This window comes from Carassius gibelio, chromosome B7 (genome assembly GCF_023724105.1).
Source record: "Carassius gibelio isolate Cgi1373 ecotype wild population from Czech Republic chromosome B7, carGib1.2-hapl.c, whole genome shotgun sequence".
NCBI classification, from domain to species: domain Eukaryota; kingdom Metazoa; phylum Chordata; class Actinopteri; order Cypriniformes; family Cyprinidae; genus Carassius; species Carassius gibelio.
Window position 1 is genome coordinate 16,017,342 of NC_068402.1, and position 23,539 is coordinate 16,040,880.

General features: G+C 36.9%; 2 protein-coding genes across 3 annotated transcripts in view; both read right to left on the reverse strand.

Annotated features, from left to right (window-relative positions):
• Positions 1–859: 859 nt before the first annotated feature.
• rxfp3.3a1 (relaxin family peptide receptor 3.3a1) lies at positions 860–2,629 on the reverse strand. Its single transcript, XM_052562098.1, has one exon. The coding sequence runs from the start codon at positions 2,507–2,509 to the stop codon at positions 1,490–1,492; it is 1,020 nt and encodes a 339-aa protein (XP_052418058.1). The 5' UTR covers positions 2,510–2,629; the 3' UTR covers positions 860–1,489.
• A 3,607-nt stretch (positions 2,630–6,236) lies between these two features.
• The window catches only part of pias1a (protein inhibitor of activated STAT, 1a), a 40,451-nt gene continuing 23,148 nt past the window's right edge, over positions 6,237–23,539 (reverse strand). For both annotated transcript variants that reach the window (XM_052561511.1, XM_052561512.1), the window contains 12 exons: positions 15,137–15,221; positions 14,950–14,997; positions 14,761–14,851; positions 14,463–14,597; positions 13,081–13,186; positions 11,347–11,420; positions 10,584–10,744; positions 10,054–10,184; positions 9,367–9,553; positions 9,106–9,245; positions 8,962–9,002; positions 6,237–8,859 (listed from right to left, as the gene is read on the reverse strand). In XM_052561511.1, the coding sequence (XP_052417471.1) occupies positions 8,566–8,859; positions 8,962–9,002; positions 9,106–9,245; positions 9,367–9,553; positions 10,054–10,184; positions 10,584–10,744; positions 11,347–11,420; positions 13,081–13,186; positions 14,463–14,597; positions 14,761–14,851; positions 14,950–14,997; positions 15,137–15,221 (1,493 nt within the window). In that variant the 3' untranslated portion in view covers positions 6,237–8,565. The remainder of the gene's footprint in view (positions 8,860–8,961; positions 9,003–9,105; positions 9,246–9,366; positions 9,554–10,053; positions 10,185–10,583; positions 10,745–11,346; positions 11,421–13,080; positions 13,187–14,462; positions 14,598–14,760; positions 14,852–14,949; positions 14,998–15,136; positions 15,222–23,539) is intronic.

Sequence of the window (23,539 nt, forward strand, 5' to 3'; positions counted from 1 at the left end):
TTCACAAAGCTCTGATCAGGGTGGATGGTAGTATCTTGGCTGCAAGCTTGTGGGAGTGTCTGTCAGTAATCCTAACTGAATTTGAGAATGACACAAGACTGACAGGGAAGCACTGTGAGAGGGAAATTCAGAAAGCGTGTTGTCAATCAGTGAGTGCGAGAGAAAAGGACAATCAGCAGATTGGACTGAAACTTTTACTCTGGCTTTTGCTCAAAATTAACTGATGGTGTTCAGAAAGTGTGTTTTTTTTTTGTTTGTTTGTTTTTTTGTTTTTTTGTATAATTGTAAATGGCTTATAATATAATGTAGGGCTAGTGACACTATTTTATTTACAAATTATATTACTTAGGGTAGGTTTATTTTGTATTGTCAAATCCTAACTGCAAAATGCTATTGAATCTAAGTCTTATTGCCCAGATAGATAAATAAATAAATAATGTTCATTTAACAAATGCACTGTTCATTGACCAATAGCATGTATGGTAAGTTGTCAAAATGGAGTTTGCCATTGAACATCTTATTATATGCTTTTCAGCTTATAACTATACAAAATAATTTAAAAAACAGCAAAAACATCAAAGGTAATATCCTACAATACCAAGCCAAGGTTTTTGGCAACAAATAATATTCTAACCTGCCCTGGTCTCACTTTTATGCAAAATAACCTTTTCCTGAAAACACAGTTTAGCCTTTAGGTTTAAATCTAACAGGCTCAGTGTGGTTTTAATATGTTCACTTGTTACCCAAAGGCTATAGCAAAATAATGACGCTGGAATTTAATTTTGGAGGATGAAATTCACAAAGATTTAAGATGGTTTAAAACAATGTGTTTGAAAAACTGGAAATGTGACCCAAACCTTATATTTGCCCAGACATAATCCTCAGAAACATGGATGGTCTCTTATATATTCTGTCTTTATTAAAGTCAGTTTGTAATTGAATTTAAATAGATTTTAATTTAACACTCAGAAACAATGAGATACACACAATTACCCCTAGAACTGAGATATAAAGTGCACAATACTGTATTATTATTTTTAACATTTCATGGAAGAGGAATTGTTAAAGTGCACTGAATGCAGCGTTTTCCTGTTGTTGTTTTTTACGCAAAATTAAGGTCACATTTTTTGATATCGAAAGTTGGGCTATTTTAAAATAATGTTTCACAAAGAACAACAAATACAAACACATGTACGCAATACAACTGTACACCATGCTTATACTGTTGTAGGTACTGTCAGTTCATCCAAAAAATACCACTTCTATTCTTATTTAGGCTACTCACCCTCATGCTGTCCCAAATCTGTGATCTGACATCCCTTTTGAGCTCCACTCCAGAAATAAAGTCATACAGACTTAGAAGAACATGAGGTTGAGTAAATAATGACTAACAGTTAGCCTACATTTTGGGTAAAATAACCCCTTCGACAAGGAATACCGTTTGTTCCCCAGGACTCAGTAGCGCGGGATGCACGCACACTTACTGCTTTCAAACTCGGAGAAACAGGTCCTTCAGTTTTTTCCTGAACTCTTTACGCATAAGACAGTAAATAAATGGGTTTAAACAGCTGTTCGCGTGCGCCAGGCACACGGTCACCGGAAACACATAGGTATGGACGATATAGTACGACTTATCCCAATGCACAGCATTGAATTTCACCAGCACGCCCCAAAACGTTATGGCATGGTTGGGCATCCAGCAGAGGAAGAACGACAAGACCACGATGGTGACGGACTTTGTGACTTGCGTTCTTCGTTTTGAGTTGTTCTTCATGCTCCGCTGACGGATGAGCCTCAACAGCAGCAGATAACTGACGGACACTATTGCCATGGGCACAATAAAAGCGATCAGTATTTTCTGGAGATGATAGACTGCCAACCAATACTGTCCGTCGGGGAACCGCAATAAACAAAGTTTTTCGCCGGCCACGTTGGTGACTGTGGAGAAGATGGATGTTGGCGCGGTGGCCACGGTGGCCAGGGACCACAGGACGACGCTGACCCACCTGATGGAGCAGCTGCTCTGTCTGCTGCGGTCCTTCAGAGCTGAAGCCACTGACCAGTACCGCGTGATGCTCATCGCGGTCAGGAAGAAGACGCTCGCGTACATGTTCATCACGGTCACCGACAGGATGATCTTACACATGGCGTCTCCAAACGGCCAGCTGAAGTCCAGCGCCGTGTCCACGGCCCAGAAAGGCAAAGTCAACACAAACTGAAAATCCGTGACGGCCAAATTGAGAATGAAAAAGTTTATTTTAGATGTGCGTCTCTCTTGTCTCACGCGAATAAAGAAGAACACCAACAGGTTCCCAATCAGACCTACGACGCAAACCACGGAGTAGGTGATGGAGATCAAGCATCTCAACACTGGACTCCCGTCGGCGGTCACATCAATGTCTTCCAGGCTCTTAAAGCGCTCGCGATCACTTATAGATCTATTGATGACACCACTTTGATTACTGTCTCCCATTATATACAGCGATTTCACTATTTCAGCGTTGCCCATAAAGACAAATAATGTACACTTATAGATTCATATGTACTCCAGTTAGTGTAGGCTACCTGTTGTTTAATCAGATTTATTACTAAATTTAAGGCTTTCTAAATGATAACTGGCAAAACATCATTCATCCATCATCACTACTGCAGACAAGTTCGAGGTTCTGAAACTACTGAGCACAACGCCGCGCGCTCTACTATTTATATCGGGCGCTTTTAAATATCCCCGCCCATCGAGAGCAGCGATTCGTCTTCCCATTTGATTGGCAGGACGACGTCAAATAAACATAGGCCGCTACAAAACTTTGGGGTGTCCCTCGCGTTTGCTGTAGTTTTTGGTTTCATACCAATATGAAATAACATACATTAATATATATTACATTTAAAAAATTGTTTAGTTTATATATATATGCCCTCCATACGTGTTAGAAAAGTAAAGACAAAATAGCTTTCTCTGCTGTGGAGTCTAGACATTCGAATATATTATTAAAAGATGAATATGCGACAAAACTGCAGAATGTCACATTTTATTATTAGTTTTTTCGACATATACATGTTTTATCAGATAAAAAGGACAGCACTTTTAGAGTTCATCCCACTATTTGATGTGAGCATAAGTATTGGAACAGTTGAATTTATGGCAGATGTAAAAGATTAAAAGCTAATATTTAGTTGCAGATCCCTTGCATGCAATCAGAGCAGTGAGTCTGAAACACATAGACATAACCCGACTCTTGGTCTTATGCGTTGAAATGCTTTTTTCCAGCCTTTAATGCAGCCAATTCCAACTCTTGATTGTTTTGAAGAGTTTCTGTCTTTAGTCTCCTCTTCAGCTGCATGGTGAAATTAATGTTCAATCGGATTTAAATCTGGAGATTGATTTGGGCAGTCTAAGACTTTACATTTCTTTGCCCTGATAAAGTCCTTGACTGCAGGGTGTTTTGGGTCATTGCCTGATCCAATATGAAGTGTTTTCTAATGAGTTTTCTTGAATATTGGTAGCCAATATGATTTTGTACGCTTTCAAATTCATTCTGCTACTGCCATCATATATTAAGTCATCATTAAAATGAAGAGGTCCTGTTCTTGAGACAGCCATGCATGTCCATGCCATGACACCACCTCCACCAAGCTTTACAGGTGAGGTTATATGCTTTGGATAATTTGCAGTTCCCTTCTTTCTCCACACTTTTGCTTTCCAATCACTTAGATAAAGGTTAATCTTTGTCTCATCAGTCCATCGACTAAGTTCCAAAACTCTACTGGCTCACATTTGTGAAGAATCGCTCACATCAGATAGAGAGAGGAAACTAAAAAATTTGACATTCTGTAGTTTTGTCTCATATTCAACTTTAAATCATATTTACAGATTTTATGGAGACATTTTGGAGTGATGTGACCAAACTCCAAACTGGAGCTTTTTGGACCCATGGATCAGCATTATTTCTGCTGCAAAAAAAGGCAAAGCTCATAAGCAGAAGAGCACCATCTCCATCCTCAAACTTGGAGGTGTATCAGTCCTGTCATAGGGTTTCTTTACTGTAGAAGGAGGTGAAAATCATGACTGTATGAAGGACATCATGGATTCTTTGAAGTATCAGGCCATTTTGACAAGAACTGTGATGCATTTGGTGCAAAGACTGAAGCTGATGATCAATGGACTTTCCTTCAGGACAGTCATCCCAAAGTACACTATCCAAATCTATTTCTGCTTGGTTCAGTGATCAGTTATAGAATATATATCAAAATGTATATGTGTGTGTGTGTGTAACAGACAAAGAAATACTTCACAGTTTAACAGCTGTCCATTTAATATGTATATCTTGTTATGTAAATATTATACATAATATCATATTTATCCAGACAAAATAAGTTGTGTCAGTCTTAAACAATCTATTTTACCTGTAGCACATACTTATAAATCTACGGGAATTAAATGGTAATAACCTCATGAAGAATCATGACTAAATAGCTTTTAATACAGTTAAAGATATTGGCTGAAGTCAAGAGCAGGTGGATCTTGCCATCTTGGTAAGTTTTCACTGCCATCTGCTGTTCATATTTAAATATACACAAGTTTTTCTCGAGGCTTTTGTCAAGTTGCTGAAGTTGTCACATTACAGTATGTTATATTACAGCCTAATTACAGTTTCTAATATGACAGTTGTCGCAGGAGCATTATTGCATGAGACAACTGGAGGGATCACAGAAATCTATGCACCTTATTTTAGGATTTATTTTAAAGGTAGAAAAGATTTTCTTTCTGATTTACAATGTTCATGGCTTTGAAACACCATGTGTAATCAAAATGACTGGTGGGCTACAGAACAAAATTGAAAGAAACCATAACTTATCCATATTTTATGAGAAATAGTCGTTTGGACTCTTTGTTTGTGGGTTATCATTCATTAATGACTACCTAATGGAGAGTTGTGCTTTAAGATATAGCATAAAATGAAAACGGTTTATTAAAAAAAAAAAGAAAGAAACATTCCATATAATCTTAAATAAGGTCTGTGTGAATCGAGAATAGGTTAAAGCTTGCTGACCCAGAAACAGTGTTGTAATTATTTCTTAAATATTAACAGGCACCTGCACTCAAAAAAATAACTCTTTGAACGAACATAAAAAAATCATGGAAAGGATTTCCACATGATTAATTTGCTTTATTTCAGCATTATGCAATTCTGTTACTCCAATTTAATGTACTTAAATTGGGTCAACTTAATTTATTAAGGTTGATTCAACTTATTTACTATGGTTGGGCAAAGCCTAATTTAATAGTGTCAGCCCAACTAATCTGCAATGTTTTGGACAATGTTTTTAATAATTAAGTTCATTTTACAAAATAAGTTTAAGTAAACTTAACAACCCTTAATAGAGTCAACAAACAACAAATGAGTTAATTGTACCTGAAAATGTTAATCATGACATAAAATTTGAATAATGCCATTTTAGGAATGCCACCCCCTTGCATTAGGATCATGAGCAGCTGATTAAAATTACTTTTCATTAAAACCTTTCTATAATTACAGCTTATCAAACATATCACGAACTTATTTAAATTACAAACCGTTTGTTTCTTTGTTTGTTTTGTTCTAAAACTTCTTAGAACAACTTAATTGCTATAAATTGTATTACTCATCTACCTATCTTATGGTGCTACACTTCTCCAAGAGGGTGACAGAATAACAATTACCCATAATACACTGCAGAAATCCTCAGCCAATGAGATGCAAGTCTGTGTTGGTTTCACTAATATGTTACCTTTACGCAAAAATGTTATGTTGGCTGAACAAATAATTTTTAAGTCAAGCTGACAATACACACTTTTTTGTTGAATGAACTAGATTAAATCAAGTTCACATTGTTAAATAAATTTTTTTAAGTAATCATAACATTAAACACTTATTAAGTAAAATTAGCAAAGGTGAAAGTAAATTTTTTTGAGTGTGGTTAGTTCTCAATTTAGTATCATCACCTTTCCACAGATCGATTCAGGCTTGTCTGACCTTTATCACCGAGGAGTATGCCATTCAACTCAAATGGGTTATGTCCATCTTGCATTGTGAGTTACCGCAAGGTAAAAAAAAAACACAACAACAAAAAACAAAGCTGAGCTATTCAGCACAAATGTAAAGGACTGTAATATCCAAATTCTTAAATGTACTAAGAAATATAGTATTGTATACACATCAGCTCTTTTTTTTTTTTTTTATCAAGACAAAAACCAGTTAACTCAATGCATTTTATTACATCTAAATGTCTCTACATAAACATGTAACATTCAATAGGTAAACAATTTCTTTCAATGCATGTAATAAATATTTTTTTCACTTAGTACTTTATACAAACTGACATTGGTCTACTGTACAATAGGTCTTCCACGTCTTAAAAATCTTTTTTTTTTTTTCTTTTCATAAAACATGCCACATAGACACAGAGTGGATGAAATTTAAGGCAGTGAACATAGATGCCAGCTAACTGAAATGGAAAATAAAATAAACTTGGACTTTGACACGAAGTCCATTCATAACACAGTTCAGCATCTAAATTATATTAATACGTTTGTTATGAGGTTGCGAATCCAACTTTTAACACATAAATGCACATCACTGGACCATCCAAGTTTGCACAATGTTTGCCTTCCATCAAAAACCAAAACATGCACACATGCTTTTATACGCACATTCATACGCACACAACCTATCCCTTTAATGTATTAATGAAAACTTGTATTGTGTTTGTCACTGAACCTTATCTGTGTATCCCAGCAAACAAATATTGTCAAATACACAATGGCATGAGACAGACACACCGAATTAAAAGACAAGAACTGTCCAGATTTACTAGTTTAAATAAAGTGTCACACATTAACACTGCTAGAGATTTGGTTTTAAGAATTTTGCAACAACAGCATATGTATTTTTGTCTCTGTCATTCTTATCTCATTAATTACTTAACCAATTATATTCCAAACCAATCCTAGAGCCAAGAAATAAATCAACTGATAAACATCTAATACTTTCGGAAGAAACGTAGGATAAAAAGAGGTTTAGAGGTCAAAGGAAACAACAAAACGCGATAGCAAGATTCTGCCACATGCAATTACCCCAGTCCCAAACCCAATTAGGCTTTGAAAGGAGGTTTGGTCAACACACTGAGAGAGCCACACCAGCAAACACACACGCACACACACACACACACACACACACACACACAATAACAGGTCCAGTCTTTCATGCACAAAACACACTCGCACAAGGCACACATGACAAAACAGAAGAAACGATGAGTGGCTTTAGTTTTCTTGTGCAGTACCAAACACAGATGACCTAACAGACGACAACTGAACAGAGACCTCAGTCACTGCATGACACCTGTGAGAAGTTTCCCGCCAACACCAAGGACATCGTAACCTCACCATCTACCCACTGCAGAACCTCCAAACAAATCATTCCTTCTGAAAAATTCAATTAGAGAGGGACGGTAGGAAAGGAGAAAGAAAAAAATTATTGAACCATCAACATTAAGCATGGTAGCCCCAAAAAAAAAAAAAAAAAAAAAAGAGTAAATCCTTACTTTCCACACAAAGTGTACATTTAAGTTCACTGAACTCACAAGCTCTCACTCTAGAATCATAAACACTAAACAGTGTTATTTTGGCATTGAGCAAGAAAATATGGATGCAAAATTGTTAGAGAATTACATCGTTTTAAAAACAGTCATGAATTAGATTTCACATAAGAATCATGAGGTCAGACATTGGCCATCTGTAACAACGCTATTACTTCCAGTTGTTAACCTGAATGTAAAGGAATGCTTCTTAACGGCCCATCAAAATAAAGGAAGTGTTCATCAAGAAATGATCTAGGCATCATTTACTCTTTCAAACCTGTACGACTTTCTTCTGTGCAACACAAAAGAGGGTTTTAATGGGGTCTAAAACAACACTGGACCCCACCGACTTTCATTGTATGGGGGAAATAAAACAATGAAAATATCTTCTTTTGTGTTCCACAGAAGAATATACTTAATGAGGGTGTGTAAACGATGACAGAATGTTCATTTTTGGGTGAACCTTCCCTTTAAAAGCATTATATAAAACAATCCTGCACGTTTAGGGGAAATGTTATGGATTGCCGAAGACAAGTTTTGCTGAACCAAGAGTCCGGCAGACGGTCCGATCGCAGCCATTGTGCCCTGTGAAATCAGACAAAATATAGACCATTACAGAATATGATGGGTCAGTGATATAAAAAGTGTTCATATTACATTGAAGAGGCTCTTAAAAAAAAAGCTGTGAAGGAATAAGGGCGTCAGTTTCCCATGAGACAAAATCTAAAGTAATTTTAGCAAGCCAGAGGTGACAAACAAAAACTCTTTCAAGTGTACATATACATTAGATAGATACGTATATACAAAAGTAAAACAAAAAATATATTTGTTCTCTGTACACGGCAACGATTATCATCGTTTACAAAAACACCCTTCAGTCATCCTGTATTGTCCTGTTTTCTTCCCAATGTTTGGAAGTCTCTTCAGTCAGTTTCGGTCCCTGGGTCAGTCTAAAGAGATGACGTCTGGGATGGGACCGTAGATGGCAGACGTGGGGGCCAATTCGGAGGTTGGGCGTGGGGCAGGTGGATGTCCGAGGCTTTCCCGCAGGCTGTTGGAGGACACCAGGCTACTGCCGGTGCTGCTGCCATTGACGTTCATGGGAGGGAGGTTGTTGTTTACAGGGGTAGAGGGAGGGTCCAGGAAGAGCTGGGACGAGCCGTACGGGAGAAAACGACTCAGGAGGAGGTCGTGATCTTCAGAGGCTGATGCGGCTGCTGCCATCACCATGTTGTAGTGCTGGAGAGACAGCAAGAAGAGAAAAAAAAAGAGTAAGGCAAACAGAAGATGGTCACTGAAGTGGCTACAACAAGTTACATCAAAAAAAGTTTGGATTGGTACCTGATGATTCTCTCCTTGTAAAAAAGGAAAAAAGTTGAGATCTGTAACAGGTAGAGGTAACAGATAAATCAGCACAAATGTTGAAGCTTAAACAAGCACATTCTCCACATTAAACGGGCTCCTACTGATGTTTGGGTGCTGTACCTGACAGGTCAGTGGGTGTAGAGTAGTAGTGGCGGTAGTCCTGAATGAGGGGAGGAGGTGGGGGAATGTAATTGGTGTCCACCTGAGGCATGCTGGGAGTTCGACTCACAGGAGACGCTTGTCTGTGGAGATTTAGTACCCTGTGAAAAAGCCAACAAACAAGCTAGCTTGAGTTAACCTTTCACAAAACCAAACCATAGAATGTCATTTAAGCATATTTAAGAAGCAGAAAATAATTTGTTTGGTTTTACTGAAATGTACCCATTATCCATCTGAGGAGAGATGCTAGATAGCGAGGGGCAGCTTTTCTTCTGAGGAGGTTCTTCATCTTCCTCTTCTTCAGACGAGCTGTCAAGAGTCAAATCAATCACCTCCACTTTTTTGCTGTTGCCTCCACTGTTGCCGTTTGTTTGAGAGTTCTGCTCCAATACTGTTGTACGACATCCACCTGATTACACACACACACACACACACACACACACACACAGCAGACTGTAAGCCAAATTATTTCAGGGTATGGGTTTAGTTTATATAAGCATGTGTATGGCAAGCTGGGATGGCATTTCTCAGGAAAAGGTTAATGTCACATTCATTGTTTGCCGCTATCAATCAGATCAAGAAAACCTCAAGAAACACTTCTCATGATTAAAATGAAGCGCTTTACAGGTTTGTATAAACCTTTTTTTCATGATACGCTGATGAATAAAAAGATCAAAAGAACAGCATTTATTTTAAAATATTTTTGTAACAGTGTAACAATACTGTTGATTTTAATAAGGTTATAATTAATAACAGTTTTCACTTCTTTCACAGCTTTTTTAAAATTTATTTTGTTTAAAAAAATCTAAATACAAAATTACTGTATTAGGGCTTTCAAGATGCCTTAGACCACCCAAAACGCATCCTGCAACACTTCCTCGACAACAATAGGACATGATCAGAACTGACCATCAATGCCATTATATGAAGCCGACACCTCCTGCACTTCCTTTTTCGACCTCATGGGGGCCCAGTTGCCATCTTCTTTGAACTGGATTTCATCACAATCTAAACAGCTGTTCAGAATCTCCATAAACAACCTAAGGATGGACAGAGAAATGGGTAGGGAAAAGGAGAGCAAGAAGACACAACGGAGAGATTAGAGAAGAGAGAATGTAAATTTAGGGATCATCCACTCAATGGAAAACAGCTGGAAAACTTCATGCAAAATCTAAATTATATTAGAAAAGTTTATATTGTTACATAAATATTTTGACCACAACTATATATGTGACCCTGGAGCACAAAACCAGTCATAAGTAGCATGGGTATATTTGTAGCAATAGCCAACAATACATTGTATGAGTAAAAAAAAATTTTTTTTAATTTATGCAAAATATCATATATTATATATGTATGGTATATAAATCACATAGGTTAAGGATTGTAAAAACAACTTAATTTCTTGTGGTGTTCTGTTCTGTTATTGTTCTGCATACCCATCAATGATGAGATGTTCATAGGGTGCTTTTTTGTCACATACAGGACACACCCATGTGGGCTTCTTTTCATTCATCTGGATGTAGAGTGTAGCATCAAAACACTGCAGGTGTGAGCACGTCAACGCCCGACACGGAATCATTAGCCGCATCTTTCCCAGCTGTGCAACACAAACAAAAGCACAGACAGTCATGAAGGAATTAAACCATCCAGACATCCCACATGGAAAAAATCCAGGCAAACTCACACACACATACATGCAGTACATAAACAGTTGTGGACTTGGACAAAGACCAAAGAATGAAAAGAGAAACATGAACAAAACTTATATAATCATGGCAACATACAACTGACATTAAACAGCCTAATTGTTTTAGACAGATTTATGAGTCATAATATATAAAACACTCTGAATCTGATTTAATTTGAGTTAAAAAAAAAAAAAAACATCAGTCTTTGCTTTGTGTGATTATACTTTGAAACACTAGAATCTTAAATAATAATATGTTATAAAGCTCTGGTTCTCATAAAGACTTTGTAAGATCCTATAGCTGGTTGCAACAGACCTGTCATGTAAAAAAAAAAAGCCTTAGGTAATTAATTCTGATTTGTAATTAAGATTTTTCTTAGCTTAAGAGGGTTGTTGCAGCTGGCCCTTGGGCTTAAACTAACATGAAGCCCAAAAATTGCTCCAAAAATATGAATTATTGTGTGTGAGTGTGTGTGTGTTTAACCGAGTGATCGGACAAATAAGATGCTTACCGGACATAATAATGAAACTCTTAGGCTGGTGGTTGCTATTTCACTGTCAGGGTCTGCCGTTAACTTTTCCTTTACTGCAGGACATGAGCAAAAGCACACATTAGCAGCTGAAAATCTTTACTGCTTTGCTTTTAAAAAATGACTTTGAGTTGTTAATACAACTGGAGGAATTAAAGAACTATACGGTCACATTTAACCTGGCAATGATTAAGGACTGATCACTTCCATACATCATATTCACACCTACACAACCATTGTTTACTATTTTTAGTGCATTTTAGACTTGAGTAGTGACTGCTGTAAGTTCACAGGAATATTTTAATTTTAATATACATTAAAATAGAAAATTCTAAAATAAAATTATTATTATTATTTTAAATTGAAATATTATTTCACAAAATTACTGATTTATTTAAATTTTGATAACAATAAAAAGAGCAGTCTTGGTGCTGCTAATAATACTAATAAAAAAAATCTTACAATCCTCAACTTTTGAACAGTAGTGTGTATTTATTAAATGGGTTATCATTGGACAAATATGATATTCACAGCCATTACACTTTAAAATATTTCTAAAACACTTGTTTGTATTTCTCAAATCATGTGAATAAATATTAGTGCTTCAGAATTAGCTTGAGCTGCCTCAGGCTGCTGTGCTGTAGCTTGTTTACAGCAGGGGCATCAGGGCATTCTTTCAGAATTAAGAAGCCTCTTCACACAGTTTATAGGTTGCTACATAAAATTAAAGTATCATGGAAAGTTTGAAGGGCAGACAAGAACAAAGAGCAATCTGTGTAAAGCAGAACTGGGATGTTTCCATTTCTTTCAGTGATGAGATCAATCCTAGATGAGCTCACACCATGCTATACAGAATAAAAGATTCTGGTAAATATACACAATCAAGCATTACTTAGTCTTGATAATTGATAGGATTAAGAAAATGACTATTGAATTCTATGGAGCACAATTTTTAAGGTTTTAAATTGTATAAAATAAAACACCAACTAATTAAAGTTTATCTTCGCAGCAAGGAAGGAACCAGAGGACTCAGAAACTATTTCTTTAGACTATCTTTAGATCAGATATCAAAAAAAAAAAAAAAAAGAAAAACGAAATAAAAACTTAACAGAGCTGTTCTGTCACCGAAGTCCTCTTTCAACGACTTGTTCAAACACAGAGGTTTCAAAATCCACATCTGAGGCAATTATTACAATTTAAAATAACTGGTTAAATGTATTTCGAAATAATATTTACCTTTTGTTTTTCAGAATTGATGAATAGACATTAAAAAACAGCATTTATTTGAAATACAAGTCTTTGGCAACAAAGTCTTTACCTGACTTTAATTTACATTTACATTCTACATTTATTCATTTAGCTGACGCTTTTATCCAAAGCGACTTACAATTGCTATATATGTCAGAGGTCGCACACCTCTGGAGCAACTAGGGGTTAAGTGTCTTGCTCAGGGACACATTGGTGTCTCACAGTGGATTCGACCCCGGGTCTCCCACACCACAGACGTGTGTCTTATCCACTGCGCTAACACCACCCAATTTAATGCATCCTTGCTGAACAAAATAACAGTAGTATATATCAAAAGTGTAAATCTGTTATACTAAAAACTGGATGGAAATTCCTGTGGACACCCATAGCTCAAAAATGATCATTTTCTCCAGGTTTTAGGACAACAAACAGGACAGCTTTGTTTCTCTTGGAAATGTGCATGCTTACTGAGTGCTCTGGAGTGATCTGGATTTCTGATGCCTTTAGCCCGTAGTCTCTGCAATAGCATTGTAGATGAAAGCTGTTTGACCAGGTACACCGCCATAGAGTAACTCTGAGAAAACAATCCAACAACTGATTCGTTACTAGAGACACACTGGCATCCCACACTTCAATTCGAGCAACATTTTGTTACATACTAACATCTTATTAAAACAGTATGCAGTCTATATATATTTTAATGCCGGTTACCATACGAAATATTTAATAGTTTATGGAATAACTTAATAACCATAACATCACAGTGAGACAATGCAATACTAATGCCAGGATATAACAGAGTGCAAAAACCTACTGCAGAGATGAAGCTTCTTTAGGGCATCATTTATTTATATTTTCAGGTCAGATCTTACATCATCGTTTTATCAGTGCCATATGAACAGGTTCTATAATAAAGGGCCCTTAAGATTCAGTGAGAAGGTACAGCTCATATAATTTTCATGACTCCTGAGCAAGAGTGAAAAATTTAAGGAATCTACCACAGAGAGTGCCAGGATTGCTCATTGCCTGCCGAGGCAAGTTATACGATAAGGAATGACATCATTCATGAGGCTGAATATTATATGTAGGTGCAGTGATGTATTATGTGCAAGAAGATGAATATGTTAGCTAATAAGATATAGGGATCTGTGGATGAAGTAATGAACTCCTGTCTGCCTAGAGTAATCTCAAAGTAAAACAGAGAGGTTTTCTTTTTCTTAATATGCATTAACAGCTAATGGACAAGAGCATTCATCCATCACAAATGCATTTCCAGAACATATCAAAGGTAAATGGGCATTCACAAAAATCACAAACTATTTCAGATAATGTATAAACCTGCAGGGAAATATTAACGATTACCACAGACCACAACACAGAGAATAGACATAAAGCACTTAAATTAGTAATATGCAAGTTAATACATTTCTGTTTGACGTCATATCCATCAATACTCTACAAAAAACATTTTTGTTTTTCTGAAAAATGACTGAAATAAGGCCATCTGCAAGAGTGATTTTTATTTTGATAGTATATTTATTAGCTGTGCCTCAAAATGCCACTCCGAGAAAATACTAAAATACTACATACACGCTGACCTTTTCACACAAACTGCATTAAGCTGATGCTATAATTGACCATCATGTGACTGCAAATGGCTGCAAGACACGTATGGGGAGCTAAAAATAAATGTTGATTTCAACAGGAGTTCCTCTAATAGGCTTGCTTGATTTGCTTTATTAGACCACAAATTACTTTCCATCTTTTCCCATAAAAGTTGAAAAACACATTATCAAAGAAATGTGTTTATATTCACAAATCAGGTGAGGGAGGGATTATTAGTAACTTACACGTCCAATTTCTGAGGTCCAGGACACTATGATGGTGTTGGGGACAGTTGTGGACAGTCTGATCAATGAGGTAATGTTGATGGGTCTGCTGGGCCTTTTTGGTTCCACGCCATTTTTGGTAGGAGGCAGATATCCCTGGTGAAAAACAATAGGAAAACAACAAGTGATGAACTTGTGCATTTAAATAATGTTTTTTAAACAAATGTCATTTTGAGTAGATGCCAACAGTGTCTTGACCATGTGTCTCAGTTTAGAATGATGGACAGATGGACAAATAGACTGGAGCAGTTTAACTTACTGGAAGATTACACGGTTTCCCATTGACTTTAACACAAAGATTAGGGGGGAAGTGGTCCTCCTGAGGGCAGCTCGTCTCTGATAGACAAAACCTGGATTAAGCAGAAAACAGCAGTCTAGTGCTCTGAAGTTTTATACAGTATCATATTTATGCAAAATGTTTCAGTGTATCAACACATAAATAATTTACCGTAACTGTACTTGCACTGTAAAGTCACATTTGGTCCCAGATATATCTCTATAAAGAGAGAAATTCCAACATGACATCACACATTCAGTGCCTTATAGACACTCCTCTTCTTATTTTGGGATTTTGCTTTGTTGACATCATTATATCATTTCTGAAGGAAATGTTATGTATGAATAAACAGACTTACATTGAGCTGCTGACTTGTTGGACCTGCTGTGGCGTCAATGCAAATGCAAAACATGTCTCCTGAAACCTCTGGCTGTTGTCTGAAGCTGCAGAGAGAAAAAAAATCCAGAGAAGAAAAATAACTACACTGAAACAACCTTACATAAAACATATTTTTCCATAGTTTACATTCAATGCTTAACGTGAACAAAACCCAACAGAACTGTAAATTACTTTGTGCCAAGTGAAAGTTTCATATAAGGTTTGTGGGCTCTGAAAAATCTCTGAACAAGTTTAAATATGCAAAGTATTTCAACCAATCCTAATTATTTAGATAAAGTCAGTTTCATTTTCAATAGCAAAGCAAGATTCTTATCCTCATAATTCCACCCATATGTGAGGGGGGCTACAATCAAAGCTGAAAGAGTAATGTTACAGTCTTCTTCCCCAACTCTGATCCATGTCCAGCTTAAATAACATCAATGTTCCTTCAAAACAAACTTTTTCTGGGAATGCTCATATCATTCCTACTCAGTTCATTTCCATTGTCATCAAAGGGAGAGACCCAAGCTGTTTTTTTCCAAAGGTTCAAAGACAAGATAAACAATGTGTCAGAAACCATTATAGTTACAGACCTTATTCTAAAATGGTTGCTATGACAGAGTGCGTGTTTGAAAACTAAATACAGATTATGTGAGGATTGTTACTGGTTAGAAACATTTTTTGTTGTGCTACCAGATTTAGCCTGCGACAAGTCATGCAAGTCTTTAGGGACTGTGCTGTTAATTACAATCAGTAACAATAAGGATGCTATAACAGCAGACTGCAAATCACAGATCTGCATCTTTTTGATAAAGGTAAAACACCAAGCTTCAAGTCCATTTAGAGATGTCCATAAATAAAGGTAAAAGTCCATTTTGGTCTTGCCAGGATAGATGTGCTACACTAATACCAATACATCCACAGACATGTTGCTGTGAGCATTTTAGAAATACTGCTGCTTCACATATAGCTTACATGAAATTACCCTGTAGAAGATCTATACAGGTGGAGCTGGGGATTGTGGAGGACAAGTATTTGAATGTTGAGCAGCAAGCTCATTGGCTGCTGTCTGATGCAACAAAAAAGAAAGTGGGTAAGGACCTGTTGTAGGACCACTTGAATTTCAGTGTGATTATTTGGCAAAAAATGATCAAACAAAACAAACAAAGTTAAAGATGAATTTGACTGATACCATTTTTTTTTTTTTTTTAAGTTCTACAGATTTGTGATAACACAGCTATTTTGAATTCCTGAGGTTTCTGAGAGAGCTGGTAAACATTAGAAACATTAGAAAAGCTGATCAAGTGACAAAGGAAGAATAACTCTCTCTGTTAGTCAACTACCATGTCGTTCAGTAATTTTTTCACTTTTGCACACTTACACACAAACGATCTAACTAATCCAAGTGCTCTCTCATCCAGAGAAATCTTCCCTAAAATAACATTCACTGCTACACACTGACACAAACTCAGCAGAGCCAGCCAACCATCATCACACCAGTAATTTAAATGTCTCTAAGCACAGAGGTTCAGTTTTTCATGTCATGTAAATCTAACACAAGCAATACACTCACAGCCCATTTCCCTCTCGATATCTCTTGCTCAGCTGGAGTAATCATGCCTAGTGATGCAAAAGGCATAATATACATAAAAATAATAAAACAAAAATAAATAGACAAATAAAAGCAAAGTTTAACATTGTTTTTATACAATGGTTCCACTCCTTGCATAACGGCGCATATTGCATATTTTTCACATTAAGAAATAAATAATGTTTCTGTGAAAATACTATATTTATGACAGCTTTCTATAAAAGCGTTTTAATTATAGGTCACCATTCTTAATGTATTGTGCCATGCTGAAATGACGTGTCCCACAATGTTTCACTAAAGGTCAGAGAAAATCCTCAAAATCACTGCCTGAGCTACAGTAATGTTGTTTGGTGATGCGAAGAGTGAAAATTAGACAATAGAACACAATGATTATTTAACAGCAAAAACACTGAGAGAATCAGAACCTGTGTGACTGAAGAAACAGAAAAGGACTGAAGCAAGGGAATGAAGGTGAACCATGCTGATAGATGGCAGTTCAGCATTTAACCATTAAATTACAGAAGAACAGCGATGTTATTGCTAGCTAAAGAATTACTGAATGTACCTTTATGTACTACAAAGCGTTTTTTTTTTTTTTTTGCAAGGAACAAAAAGCTAACTGTTTTCTTACAAGAGACTCATTCTACTTTGAATAATGAAAGGTTTTGAAAAATTCAATGGGGTGATTTGGCCCTTGTTTGCACATGGATCTTCACATTCAGCTGGAATGATGGTATTATTTAACAGATTTGAAGGCTTTGTAATTGTTCATAAAGGTGACACAGGTCACGGATTAATAATAGTAGAAATTCATGACACATATTACATATCACTAATTTATGGTTCTAATAACAAAGTGGCTAATAGAGAAATGTTTGAGAAACTTGGTTATTTGCTTAATGAATGGAAAAAAATATGAATACATACATATAAAATATAAGAACATTTGATAATGTGTACTTTAATAGGTGACTTTAATATAGTCTCTGATTCATGGCTAGACAGGAGACCTCAAAGAGGTCCACATTCTGTGTATAATGATACTATATAGAATTTTTGTAAAACTGTAAAAGTTATTGATTACTGGAGGGTATCCAACTCAAATAGTATTCAGCATACATGGTTTAACCCCTCAGTAAATGAACAATGTACAAGTATTGTTTTTTTTCTTGTGAAGTATGTAAACTAGTCTTGGAATGTAAAATTACAGCTGCCCCACTGACAGATCACTGTATGTTTGCTCATTCCTTAGCAGTCTTTAAGAAATATCAAATTTCTCTTAATATTTGGAAGTTAAATAATGACTTGTTAAATAATCATAGATTTTATCAACAGGTGTTGGCTCTCATTGAGGAGATTGAAAAGCTAGATATGATAGATAACTTAAATGGGAAAGGTTTCAATTTAAGGTCGAGGGAACGCAATAGTAATAGTGTGCACGTGTTAGTAAATTGAGGGAAACGAATTAGTAAATCGTGTGCACAATTTATTTATTTTTTCTTGCATGTAAGTAATTGGGCTCCGTAAGTAATTGTTTTAAATAACCCGTTTTAAATTAAAAGCGATAGCGTTCCAGTGGACAGAGATCATAACATTAGAACAGAATCAGTTCAGAATCAATCACCAAAAGAACCAGTTCGGTTCAGACAAGCTCTGTTTCAGTTTGCTTCACGCTGAATCACGAACGCGCAGTATCATCAGATCCTCGGTTTTCGAATCGGACAAATCTGACAGAAACGGTTCTCGTTTTAGTGTACTGGTGATCCGAAAACCGATGCAACCGGTTCTTGACTTGAGAACGAGAAACGCTCCGGCAGTGGGCGTATATGTTCGTTATCTGGCTCTGCTGCACAAATTTTCCCCCAGCTTTTATTTAAGACCAGCCTTAATTTGTCCCTGTTGACCACGCCCCCGCCCTCTATAAGAGGCCTAGTGTTTATTTGACTACAGGTTTTTATTTAAGGAATTACGGTAAGCTTCCAGTACACAGAGACAACAACAACAACAACACAGACAAAAATATAAAATACACATATGTAAATATGAACAGACAAATATTGCTAAATAAATAGAAAAATAAACAGATTGTATGAGTTGTAACAGTTATAGATTATAATAGAATAGAATAAAGTGAGATGCAGGGATGTACTAGGATGGAGGTGGTAACAAATAAATATAAGAATATTGCATTTTTTTATTGCACAAGTGGGGAACATTTAACCATGAGGTAGATTGCCTGGTGGAAGAAAATGTTGTTGTGCCTGACTGTCCTTGTATTTGCAGCTCTGAAGCACCAGCCAGATGGCAAAAGTTCAAAAAGGGGATAACTTGGTTGTTAGGGATCCAGAGTGATTTTCTGAGCCATTTTCCTCACTCTGGATGTATACAGTTCTTGAAGGGTGGGCAGGGGAGCACCAATAATCCTTTCAGCAGTCCGTTCCCTGTAGTCTTCTGATGTCTGATTTTGTAGCTGAACCAAACCAGATAGTTATCGAAGTACACAGGACAGACTCAATGATGGCTGAGTAGAACTGTTTCAGCAGCTCCTGTGGCAGGTTAACCTTCCTCAGCTGGTGAAAGAAGTAAAACCTTTGTGGGCCTTTTTAACAATGGAGTCAACGTGAATGTCCCACTTCAGTTCCTGAGAGATGGTGGTGCCCAGGAACCTGAATGTCTTCACTGCCCCCACAGTTCTGTCTATGATGGTGAGTGGGGGGAGTGCAGGGGGGTTTCTCCTTAAGTCCACTTTCATCTCCACTGTTTTGACCGTGTTCAGCTCCAGGTTGTTAAGACTTCACCAGACAGCCAGCTGCTCAACCTCTTGTCTGTAACTCATCACCATCCTGAATGAGACAGTTAACTGTAGTCTCGTCTGCAAACTTCAGGAGCTTTAGAGAGAGGTTTTTAGAGGTGCAGTTGTTGGTGTACATGGAAAAGAGCAGTGGGGAGAAAACACACCCCTGAGGGGCACCAGTGTTGGTGGAGCAGCTGTTTGACATGAGATTACCTAGTCTATCTAGTGTTGTCAAAAGACCTGGTACTTCGGTACCAAGTCGGTATAATTTTTTTTTAAATGTTACGGTACCAAGTTTTTTGAAGTACCGGTGGTACCGAGTACCTGGGCTCCCCCGGTTCTTGATGCGCTATCCCAGAGGTGAGCAGATGTGCTCTCTTCATAAAAGCTCTGAGACATGGCGACATCAAATAGATGAAACCAGAGTATGTGAGCAAAGTGGGACTGGCAACAGTTTCACCTCCGCGCTCAGAGCTTTTAATAATCTCTCCAATCCGGGTTCACAATTTCCCATTCCCGCTCCACTCCACTCTAACTGATACCAGAAACACCGCTCCACCTTTGCTCTGTGGCTAAAGTATTTCAGTATGTTTGAAATATTGTTCATAACGTGGCCTATATTAAAACTAAAACTAAAATAAATAGAATAACAGGAGAGTTTCAAAGTGGCTTAGGCCAGTGGTTTTCAACCTGTGGGTCGCTGTGGTATTGCAGGTGGGCCGCCAATTAAGAAATAATAATATTGTTAATATATGTAAAAATGTCTAAGTCATAGCATAATAACATAATTTCATATATACAATTAAATAAACAATAAATATTAAACTGTAACTATGCTTTCACTATTTGAGCTCACTGATTAAGAATAAACCACCAATTTATATTTTTGCTGCATATGCTACAGAACAACAAATTCAAACTTGCATAAATGGCTGTCAACAAAGTCAACATAAATGGCTGTCAACATGTTTCCTCCTGACTGCTTGCTCCGCTGACTGTCTACCTGCTGCCGAGCTATGCCTGGATCTGGTTTTCCTGTTTTGCTGAGCAGTGCCAGCCCGAGTTATTTTCTGTTCATTGCCAGTTTATTCTAGGGCTGTGCCATTAATAGAAATCGTCATAAAATCACAATGAGCATGTGCGATTTCTAAATCGCTTTATAGCATGATTTTCCGCAGCCCTGACCTCCCGCAGTATGCTATATGATCCAAATAGACTGCAACACCCCTAGCATGAGAAAAGAACAGACTGGGCATATGCTTACGTAACTCCAGGTTCACACACTGTCTGTGATGCGCCTTTTTCCCAAACCCATGTTAACGGATCAGAGCGTTCACACTGCACACGGTAAAAGTAGGGCTGGGTATTGTTCAAAATCTTTCAAACCGGTGCCAATTTCGATACCTCAGTTTCAATACCGGTTCCTAACGATACTTTTTTCGATACCATATGTTTTAAAATCCATTTCAACATCAACACAAATACATTAAACACAAAACTTTTATTTTTCACCTTAATTAAAACAAATTCTGGTAACACTTCACACTCAGGATAACATTATTAATACAACTGGTTGTGCTTTTTGGATAGGGGTGTGCCTAAAAAGTGGCCCTGGACTTTCTAGCCCACAGCAGCCCACCACATCATAACACAAACGCCCCTGTTTTGATGTAATGAATTTATTTAATATTTAAATAAACGGTTTGGGGATTTTAGCCAATAGGGCAACTGATCCTCCGTTAAAAAAATTAATAAATAGAAATAAATAAAAATACCAGCAGCCGTTCATTTAGCGACTCCTAGTGAGAGATACATGCTCATCAAGACACAAACATTCTTCTAGAACTAACACTTTGCATTCAGTAAGCAGATCCATACGAATCATGCATGAAATAGAAGTTTATAAACTCAAACGATAGCTTTATGTGCTTTACAGATGAACTTGAAGTCTTTATTCATTCGAGATGTTCAATGATAGATAATCTTTGACTCAGTAATACAAGTTCATTATCCAATTAGTGAACTGATGATTCTTTTGAGTCAATCTTTTAAAATAATCATTTATTATGTTTAACGAAACCAGTGTAAAAATCAGTGCCTAAAAACGCGTGGAAAAACGCTAGTTGCGCCGCTTTCTCCTACTTTCCAAAGCGAAAAGAAATTTCAACAAAGGATAAATGGATTTGCAGCACAAAAAAATCGCTTTCAGTAGCTCTGCTACTAAATTTATTTCAAAATAGCAATCCATATACAGATCAGCTGTTCCTTCATCTTGGCTGAGCTTTCAACGTTGTTACGGGAAAGGATGAAGCTGAATGTTTAGTTCTTGTCACATGACCTGCAGTGCGCTTGAGGCATTCTGAAAAGTTGAGATGTTTTTAACTCGAAAATAAAAAATAAAAACGTCCTCTTGGCTTTTGGAACTGAAATTTGGCACTGAAAGATAAATAATTTTTCGATTCTCATAGTATCTAAGTTTTTCGTTCGATACCATAAAGGCATCGAAGTTTGGTACCTAGCCCTAGGTAAAAAGCTAAATAAAAACATGCGAAAATAATTAATATTTAGCACATGAGCATAGAGAGAGTTGTGAGTGCACAGGACGCAGTTTAAGTGAGAGGAGACACGTTTTAAGTACACTGTATAATGTATAACAAATCTATTTTCAACATGATAAAGCTCTAATTGGTTTTCTTTTGGAAATATGTTTCAAATTCATCCTGAATGCATTTATGAAAATCGAAATCGCAAAATTGATCAAAGAAGTCGCGATAGTTTTTTTTTTTCCATATCGCACAGCCCTAGTTCATTCAATAAAAACGGTTAACAATCTAGCTTCTGAGTACTAAGTTGAGTACTACCCAACAATAGCGGGTTCAGTTAATTTTTTTGCAGCGGGCTGCACAAACATATATGTTTGGTTATGTGGGCCGCGAGCTGAAAAAGGTTGGGAACCACTGACTTAGGCTATTGTGTGCAAATTTTTTTTTCCTACCACATGCCAAACTAATAACATGATTGTCAACATTAAAAGGTATAATTGCTGCTTTTTGCTGTGCAAATTTTGTTTGTGATGAAAATAACTTCCCACTCGGCTATTGCCATCATTATAACCTTCTGATTTGAGAGTATCTAGCTTTATCAAGCTATAGCTAAATACTGTGTCAAGCTATAGCTAAATATGTTAAAGGGAATTGCAGGAGGTTTTAATGGTTGTGTAGAGAGATGGTCAGAACGGGCGTGGTGGGGTTTCAAATCTACAATAAAACTAATTTGGGTCGTTAGCAAGTTGCTGATTTGCCTCAGGGCAGGGGATGGTGTCTTGTAGTTTGTGATGGCTCTCAGACCTTTCCACACTGAAGTAAAGTCATCTGAATTGAACTGATCTTCCAACTTTTTAGAGTAGGTCCTTTTAGCCACTCTAATCTCTTTATTCAGTGTGTTCCTGGCCTGAATGTAAAATACTCTGTCCCCATTTCTGTAGGCATCCTCTTTGGCCTGACGAAGATGCCTGAGTTTTGCTGTAAACCATGGCTTATCATTGTTGAATGTTAAGTCCTGGAAGGAATGCATATATCCTCACAGAATCTAATATAGGATGTTACAGTCTCTGTGAGTATGTCCAGAATGGTAGTAGCAGCTTCAAAAACACTCCAATCAGTGAGGTCAAAACAGGCTTTTAAAGCCCAATCTATTTCATTGGCCCATCTCTTTGCAGTCTTTACTATGGGTTTGGCAGATTTAAGTTTTTGCCTGTAGGCTGGTATAAGGTGAACCAGGCAGTGATAAGACAGCCCCAAATCTGCTCGTGGAACAGAGTGATATGCATCTGTGTAACAGTAATCTAATAACCTTGCTATCTAAACCGTCCAAAAAAACAATTACTATTATTAAATAATTGAAGACCAATAACTCTATTATACACAGTTTATAAATTACTTGCCCTGGTGTATGCTAATCATCTTAAACGTACTTGGGAAACTTGTAGAGGAGTATAA

What these genes read in the sequence shown, in the direction of transcription:
- rxfp3.3a1 (XM_052562098.1), bottom strand. Translation starts at nt 2,509, where the DNA reads ATGGGCAACGCTGAAATAGTGAAATCGCTGTATATAATGGGAGACAGT.